This window comes from Marasmius oreades, chromosome 11 (genome assembly GCF_018924745.1).
Source record: "Marasmius oreades isolate 03SP1 chromosome 11, whole genome shotgun sequence".
Classification (NCBI taxonomy): domain Eukaryota; kingdom Fungi; phylum Basidiomycota; class Agaricomycetes; order Agaricales; family Marasmiaceae; genus Marasmius; species Marasmius oreades.
In genome coordinates, this window is record NC_057333.1 from 502117 (window position 1) to 511056 (window position 8940).

An 8940-nucleotide genomic window follows, 5' to 3' on the forward strand; every position below is an offset into this window, starting at 1 on the left:
TAAAAACTCACCTGTTGAGTGCAGTAGTTCAAGAGTGAACCATTCATTTCACTGGAATGACTGTGAAAAACTCTGAAATGACTGTGAATGACCAAATGTCAAGGTTTCTAGAATGGCAAAGATGTCCAGGGTGCCCAAAAATCGATTTCTGGGGATTATTTGCAGCTGGACATGCCCTAGAAAGTGAATGATTCATGACACCATGTATGTCCATGCTGACACCTGACAGACGAGGTTTAGAAGTTTCAGAGGTGAATAAATGTGCTTGCTGTTCTTGAGAAGTCAGAGCTCCTTCACCTGTGGTTCAAGTATATGGTTTAGTTGGATGGGTGTGGATTCTGAGGGACTAGGCATAATGCATGGACAGATCACGTTGATCTGTTGGAAAGGTTCACTAATGCTGGGGTTGTTGATAGAAATATATATAGGGCCAGTTGAATGAGGTTGAATCTGCAGCTAAGACTTAGAGATATGAGCGCCAAGTAACAGAAATTATACCAGTCAGTATTAACGGTGAGGTGGAGACCATAACAGTGGGCCATAATCTTTGTTGATTCACTGTTGGCCATTTCTCCTCTATCACAAACAGTACCTCCGTCTCCAACTTCACATACACGGTTTGTGTAAAGATTATCCCATTCTTCTGCATCAGACATGTCCCGCATTACAAAGTCGGGTTATTGTTTTGACCGGGTTGATAATTTCAGCTATCCCGAATCTTGGTAGCAAACCCTGGACACATGAAAAATCCCTGAAGGGTTTCAATGATGGAGGTATGAGAAATTACCAGGCAAGGTTCATGTTTCCTCTGTCCTTTCCTGTTTTGGGTTTCATCAAAAACAACACCATTGAACCGAGAGACTATACAGATGGGAGACTTGAGTTCCTCAACTTCTGCTGGAGAGTGGTATTTCCAGCATGCAGGGCACACATAGTACTGAGTTATAACTGCATCTGGATCAATGCTGAGTCGACATTTGGCACTTTCTAGGGTTCGCACTGGCTGAGGGTGATCTGGGAGGGCTCCAGCAATTGACAGAGAGTTGAGGGTAGTGTTGAAAGCTGTTCTCAGATTGCTTGATGGTAAGTCCTTCATACACGTTTCCGATTGCAGCATGCAGATAGGCCAACTGAACTTTGGGGCTTTCGTTGAATGCTGGTCTTCTGAAACTGTCATCCCCTTCAAAAGCGGTCAGCAAAGCAACATCTGAGTCAGAAACCAGTGTGAAGAAGTTATCTTGATGTCCTAATTGGTTGCATGCATGTGGAGACTGTGGTTCTTCCTCTTCTAGCTCATCTGATGGTAGATTCTGCTGATCTGGTTGATCTATACAGCTGTCAGTCAGTATCAGAAATAGAGAGTGTTTTATGCATACTGAGTTCATTCTGAGCTTGTTGTGAGCCATCACTACCCCAGCTCCAATCGTCCTCTTGTAGGTCCATCATTGGCTGGTATTGGTCAACTGTACCTCCAGGTTGAGGAGGATTTGTATCAACATTTCTCAGCACATGTATCGCTAATGGGCGAAGTATACCACTCAAGAACCAACCTAATATCAGAGCTATGCAATAGCACTAACACCAAATCAACTCTAAAACTAGTAAACCTCCATGTAAAGTCTATCAATAACTCTACACACCAGGAAGATTCAAGGGTGGACTGCTTGGCAAATGTTATGCACAAGATCACAGTCTCAATATTGTATAAAGGTCTTGTCAAATCAAGTTGCAACTGCAAGTGTAAAACATCACAGTTACATGGATTCAAAGGGTTTGTACAAAGCTCTGTTTACTGTCCCATGGACTAAGTGGGACTATGAATTTTGACTACAGTAAGACTAATTCAAACAATTGGAGACTATTGCCCTCGACAAACACAAAAACTAAGTCTTCAGCAGATCACAAAACAGTAATCAAGACCTCAGCGGCCTATGGACAAATAGTCCTCAAGCTTTGACCTCGGTGGTCTCGTATGTTCAAATCCATCTTATTGTTTCACTGCACAAAGACAGGGCAAGACACTCTATTGGTTGTCAAGAGCAGCTACGCATGGCCAGTTTTCAAACAGTCATACAGTTTTCTGACATGATCTATGGCTCTCTCTAACTGGTCTAGCTGCACCTACAGCACATTCCACTAGCAGCACTAGCTTTAACTAGCAATTGGGTCTCATTCTAGTTCTTAATATGATAAATATTGCTCCGTAGCATTGTTCAAAGTGCAAAAAGAACCTTTGTAGCATAGTCAACTAAGTCGCATTATCACGTAGTCTAATCCTTATGTTAATGTGTTTATGAGCCTTTTCCGGGTGCTGCTTCAACCACTGAAGCCCCAGGTTGACAAGTTAAGCTTGGAGACCGGTTCTCTTGCTCAGTTCTGCTGGTCTCTTGAGATGCAAGTTGATGACTTGACATATTTGATAGCTAAGCTCTTTTAGACAATGTGCACATTTGACGCAAGGGCATGGATAACATACAGTGATGGAAGCAAATTGTCATTGTTGAGGATCATGATGAGCTGGCACATGTATGCATGTACTTGTGTGTACACATGTTTTGAATTCTGCTAAGTCAGGATTGCCAGGACAGAAAACTTTTGACCAAAAAATTATCGTAAATGGATAATTTATAACAAAGATAGTTTACAAAAAACAGTTGACAATTCTAGATTGTGAAAATTATTCCCAACCAATAATTTGCAATCTTGTGACTTTAGGCATTTTGGGCCACAACAGATTGTTTGAGTTTCATAAGCCGAAGTAGGCTTCAGATTGTTAAGATTTGTATAAATATAAATGAGAACAGATCAGTAGTAGCGGTATTGCGGATATAATCTACTAGTACCTAAATAAACACATTTTTAACATTTTTATATATAATATAATCAAAATGGGAACATAATATGAGGATTAGAGCAAGCCCAAGCTGCTAGTCAAAGCACGGGTCTATTTGCAGGTTATCCGAAGTACAGAAAGTACGAAACACCCTATAGATGAGAGTCTTCGACGTTCCGAAACCTGTAGGAACTGATGAAGCAGCCTTTAAAAACCTTCGTTCATTTGGATAGGCCTCGTCTCACTCGCAATTACCTGTAGCAAACATGGGGACACTTGATTTTACTATCAATTTATTGATTTCTTCGATATTGGTTGAAAAGACGGAAACAACTCTTAGAAGTACATCTGGAAGTAACAATCGGACGGATGTAACTATCTAAAGTCCACTTTGGACTTAAGGAACAGAAACAATGCCGGTGGCTGTAACTTACAGCTGGAAACAAGAAAAGGGGCGGATGTCGACGATGTCTGGTCAGAAAGGACATTCTACCAGGAAAGAACCATAGGAACGATCCCTGGAATGTAGATCGAGCAGTTTTGGACTATTCCAGATCGGATAGAACAAGAGAGAACAAGGGAGCACATGGGGACTCGCCTTGGAAACAAAAAGGGGTCAGGATGTATCCACATGCAAATGTCAAAGATATCCGACTCGGAACAGGAATAAAGAAAATATGAGGAAAAGGAATAAGGAATACTATATTCTGGACAGTTTTATATCTAATGGACATGTACTATACCTGATTAAGGGTACTTTAGTATCTCTGAAAGGGATTTCTCTATATTTTCGACTTTTTACCATATCTTCGACGTTTGATTATTATTTATTCGAAAAGGCGTATATAAGGGAGGATGGTAGCAGCAGTATTTCCCCCAGTAACCTACCACAGAAGCCTAAGTGCTTTCACTAGGGGACTCTGGCTCATACTTTGCCCCACTTCTTCGAAGTTGGTGTTTGTATTTGGAAAAGATTGGATTTGAACTTTGAATTTGATTTGAATTTGTTGCCACTTTGGTACTTGGAAACTTTGAACTTGTAGAGTCGCTTTGACTCGAATTTGAATTGAATTTGATAGTTCTATTTGAACTTAGAAAGAATTGAACACCTCCTCGAAGTAGTGAACTTTGTAGAAAGCCTTTGTCATTTTGACTTGTGAACACAGAATTTGAATTTGTTTCGAACCATATAAAGCCCCACCCTTGAAGTCTTATCTTAGAGTTCTCAGTAAACCTTGCTGAGAGCGTCCATTGATACTGACCTCCACAAATCAACTACGCTAATTGCTAGTGTTGGGTTTGGTTTTGCGCACTTCGTGCTTGGAGTGTGTTTTGCTGCACCTAGTAGTAGTTTTTAGTGCCGTTATCGGGTTCTCTGGCCTGAAACGCGTCCCTGAACGGTTTGGCTGACCCATCAAAACCCAAAATGGTATGACCCACGCCGAACCAAACTGAACCGCCTGATGGGAACACTAGTGTGAGGTGGCAGTCCCATCAACTCGCTCATGCATTTCTGGACCACTTCCTACACCAAAAATCAGGTTTGCCCCAACACTGATTCATCTCCAATTACTCACCTTGAAGATGTTGGTCTTTGCAGCTTCCTCACTCTTCAAACTGGCAATGGCTTCTTCCTGGTTCTCATTGTCTATTGCCATTGCCTCTGTCTCTGATGTTGCACTCACTTTCTCCAGGGTTTCAATGTGTGCTAGAACTGCTGCAATCCACTCTTCTGTCTTTCATGCATCATGTGCTCGTGTACTCTTTAGCAACACAATCTCATCCTCCATCTGTGCATTCTTCTCCTCCAGATTGGAAATTTTCTCAATTGCACTGTTGAGGTTGGCAACAAATTGGGCTTGTCTCCCTTTACTTTCAGCAGTCATCATGGAATGTACACTTGCATGTAATAGTGTGGGATCAATGACAGGTTTGGGACAAGTACCTGAGGGGAACACTGATGTTTGAGCAGACATAAAGGGCAGGTCATTGGTTGATGAAAGAATTCGGGAAGAAGGCATCAATTTTTAGGTTGTATTGGTTGGGGTGCTGCATCTATTTGTGCTTCTATTTCCCCACAGTGTTTGGTGGGTTTTGCTGTCAGTAACTACAAATCAATTCATTCTAGTTTGTTCTTATTCACTGTCTATTCACCACCATAAAATATGTTTTATTGGCAGATATGAAAGAAACCAGCAGCAGGCTAGCTGTATATATACAGTGACAAGCATGTCAGAGGTCAGAAAATGTTCTGATAATCTACAGATAGTCTTCAGGTAATGTATGGAATAGCAAATAATTACAGCAAAACACATGGGCATCAGCAACTTACCCAATTTAGTGGTGAGCTTTCTCGGCTTTTAAGGGCTTTTTGGGGCTTTTCAGCTGGTTTGACCAGCTTGCAAGTTCAGCAGTCCACCAGCTTGTCTGTACATCACAGCTATACTCCATAAAATAGATTTAAAACAACTTGTCTAAAGTCTAAAATATGTTATTTGCTCACCAAGGACCCCCAGCAGCGGAGGTTATCTCAAAAATGTATGTTGACCAGAAAATCTTGGCAGACGGACCCGAGCAAAATGGAGCTGGTCGGGAATCAGACATGACTGGTGGCTGGCGACTTGTTGGCTTGTACAAGCCCCAAAAAGCTGTAAAAAGTCCCCACCACCAAATTGGTAAGTTCCTGATGGGGCTGATAACATGGCGGTTACATTGAGATAATGTGAGGAAAACTGACAATTTTCTACAGATTATCTGCGACCAATAATACTTGAATAATACACGGTCTTTTGCTGTGAGGCGATACTTGATCTTCCTGATGTGTGCCTATGGGTCTGTATAATCGACATCATTGGCCAAGATTTCAGAAGCCTCAGCCGGACAGGGAAATGTTTTGGCTTTGAATTTGAATGTTTGTGTGTTGATAGCGGTTTGGGTTATGTTGCGAATTTTTCAGGAAGCGCTCGGAAAGCCCCGAGATCACCAGACTTGGGTGAACGATCACGTTGTATTGTTCTCACACACTGACACACCACTACCGCCATCTCTGTCCTCCCCATGACCCCAATTCCCTCCAATGAAGTCCCCGAAAAGCTATCAGAATCGACTGAAGGAATTGAAGAAGATGGCCAGGAGCTCGAAGTTCCAGCTCAAAGTAGCCAAACGCCCGTAACTCCACCTGCTCGTCAGGGAGCGCAATCCAACATCCCTCACGAAACGCCCGTGAAGTACTCTGGTTCTTCTTACCATCAATTTACCTCTATGCACTATGTACGGGATGCACGATACGGTCAGGCTGAAACGGAGAATCGAGGCAAGTTCATCTCGATGGATCCAGAAGAGTTTTTGGATACTTTCTTGCCGGCTGTTTCTTCTGAGCCTTTCGAGCTCAATGCCACTGCTCAACAAGAATTCGTAAAAGCGGCGAAGTGTAAAAGAGAGAAAAACTCGTACAAGCATCTCGTACGTCATCGTTCTGAATCACAACCTGTCGTTTGTTACTGATACTTTTGATGTTAAATGGTAACAGTGCGAAGCAATATCGGAATATTGTCCCTCTCTTGAAATCATCGATACCAGTAAACATCCTACGACTATCACTTGGGGTGGACAGGAAGTAGAGATCAAACCAGACCTTTCGTCGTATCTGAGGGACGGGGATACCGACAAGAGCGGTGCAGTGGACATCGACAAAGTGGAAGTGACGCTCGAAGGCAAATGGACCCCGACAGACGATGGATTCGACGACAACGAAAAAAATGCGTTCGAGCGAGACAGTGGCAGAGGGAGAGACACCCGTGGACAGATCACAGCGTACGCTACCGCCCAGCTTGCACGCCAACATCGGACCCACTGTTTCTCTATCCTGTTCGTGAACGAAGGAGCTCGCCTTATTCGATGGGATCGAGCAGGTGCGATTGTCACCAAGAAGTTCAGCTATGTCAAATCCCCTTGGCTGGCGATGTTTTTCCACCGATACAACTTCGCATCACCGTCAGTCCGCGGCGTCGATACGTCCGTCGAAAAGCTTCTGGCTGAAGATCCGCTCGGGATGCAAGCACAGGAGGCGTTGGGGACCCAATCCCAGGAACCTTTGTACAAGTTCATGATAGTTGACGACAAGACGGACATCATCACGTACTACATTGGTTCGAAGCCGACGTTCAATGTCGGAAGTTCTTTTACGGGTCGCTGCACTCGTTGTTACAAGGTGTATGATGTGCAAAGTGCGAGCATCGTGTTCATGAAGGACACTTGGCGAGTTGACGAAAAGGACATGATGAAGGAAGGCGATGTGTACAGGCTACTGCAAGAACGTGGTGTGGCTAACATCCTGACCCTCATCACATACGGGGACGTGCGACAAGGGGACGATTCGACTGTGCGTCAAACTACGCGGAGTCAGCTTTTCGCTCAGCTGAGAGGACATTGTCACGCTCGTCTGGTGTTCAAAGAGATTGGTCGGGACCTGACGCACTTCGATACTACGGGAGAGATAGTGAGTGCAATCAGCGATGCGATGCAAGGTCAGTTGCCCATCACCCATCTTCATCTTTTGGCATGTCCTCATAGACGATTCAGCTCACCAGGGTGCCTATCAAGACGCCAAGATCATACATCGTGATGTCAGTGTCGGGAATATACTCATCTTGGCTGATGGCAAGGGGGTGCTCATCGACTGGGACCTGAGCAAATCGCTCGAACAGCAAGGTGGGCCTCGGCAGAAACAGCGAACGGTACGTTCGTATTCCTTTGATTCACTTTCCTCTCAGACTGAACTTCACTGTTGCAGGGTACATGGCAATTTATGTCAGCCAAATTGTTGGCGAATATTGGCGCACCTGTACACGAGCTCGCCGACGACCTGGAATCATTCTACCATGTTCTCGTCTGGGTTGTGTTGAGGTTCACTCCACATTCAATGGCGAAACGCGACTTGATGGAGCTGCTGCAAGCGTGGTTTGACGAGGCACATGCCAGAACAGGAGACGTTCATGTCGGAGGAAAACAAAAAGCGATGTACCTCAAGTCCAGTCATATGCAATCCGAAATCCCGCTTCCCGAGGGCGAGCTTTGCAACCTCATTATTGATCTAGAGGCAGTCCTCCGAATTCGGTACGCAAAACCACCAACCGACGCCCAGTTGAAGACCCTGCAGCGTCTCGAAGAACGGTACGCAAAACGGGAGGTCGACGAATGCGGATACAGAGAAGAACAGTCCGTCAATCCCGCGTGGCACCACGCCCAATACACGGAACACCTGACCAATCATACCTGGATGCTTTCGCGCTTTCGCCAAGCAGCTAGTCTGAGGAGTAGGATGTTGGACCGACGGGTGGTGCATGATGTGACTGCTTCGGACCAGCACAAGAAAGAAACACAGGCGCGGAAGAGGTCGAGCGAATTGGAATGTGACCAGGAGGACCAGCCTCCTGCTCGGCGGAGGAAGTTGGATAGAGCTGCTAAGGATGTTGTCGATGGTTACCGAGATGAACCTATTGTGGAGGAAGATAGAGAAGAGGATGAGGATTCTCCCGTCGAAGATCATGACGAATCGGTTGATGATGAGGACTATAAGGACTAGGCTATGCCAGTCAGAGGTCGTTTAACGGATAGTCATGGATCTATGAGGTTATGTCGCATTCATCGATAACGCTTTCGCAACTGCATCTCAATATCACGATAATGATATGTTGATAGATTTTTGTATATATAGAGACTTGTATCATAGTAGCTTCTTATCTTTTCACCGCGTTGACAGCTTTCCACAGAACATTATTGTCATTGTCCCTGAAGTCGGTAATCTAAGGAGAGATATTGCTATAACTAAGGAAGTATGTACCAGAAGCTGTAAATACAATACAGTTGCATAGAATAACTTTTGAGGTGTGTGCCTAGTGATGTTATACGGTTCCGGTTCGAGCCGGTTCTGTACGGTCGAACCGTGAAGAACTGGAACCGGAACCGGAGTCTTGAGGATTTTGGAACCGCGGCTCGACCAGGTTCGAACCAGTTCCGGACCGGTTCCAGTTGCCGTGGGCTTGAAAGGCCGGCGGCATGATGCCGAACTGTACAATCCATCGGATACTCCCGATATCAACTTAATT

At 44.5% G+C, this 8940-nt stretch overlaps 2 protein-coding genes across 2 annotated transcripts; one reads left to right on the forward strand and one right to left on the reverse strand.

Annotated features, from left to right (window-relative positions):
• Window positions 1-703: 703 nt before the first annotated feature.
• E1B28_003016 (uncharacterized protein) lies at window positions 704-1446 on the reverse strand (the record flags this gene model as incomplete). Its single annotated transcript, XM_043159972.1, has 3 exons — window positions 704-954; window positions 1001-1327; window positions 1377-1446. The coding sequence occupies 3 exons, from the start codon at window positions 1444-1446 to the stop codon at window positions 704-706; spliced, it is 648 nt and encodes a 215-aa protein (XP_043001926.1).
• Window positions 1447-5864: 4418 nt separating this feature from the next.
• Window positions 5865-8703, forward strand: E1B28_003017 (uncharacterized protein). Its single transcript, XM_043159973.1, has 4 exons — window positions 5865-6295; window positions 6363-7359; window positions 7415-7569; window positions 7626-8703. The coding sequence occupies exons 1-4, from the start codon at window positions 5891-5893 to the stop codon at window positions 8415-8417; spliced, it is 2349 nt and encodes a 782-aa protein (XP_043001927.1). The 5' UTR covers window positions 5865-5890; the 3' UTR covers window positions 8418-8703.
• Window positions 8704-8940: the final 237 nt, after the last annotated feature.

Bases quoted from the DNA above. Each gene is read 5' to 3' on its own strand.
- E1B28_003017 (XM_043159973.1), top strand. From the start codon at position 5,891: ATGACCCCAATTCCCTCCAATGAAGTCCCCGAAAAGCTATCAGAATCG. The intron at 7,360-7,414 runs GTCAGTTGCCCA...TAGACGATTCAG, and splicing joins AATCAGCGATGCGATGCAAG to CTCACCAGGGTGCCTATCAA. The intron at 7,570-7,625 runs GTACGTTCGTAT...TCACTGTTGCAG, and splicing joins CTCGGCAGAAACAGCGAACG to GGTACATGGCAATTTATGTC.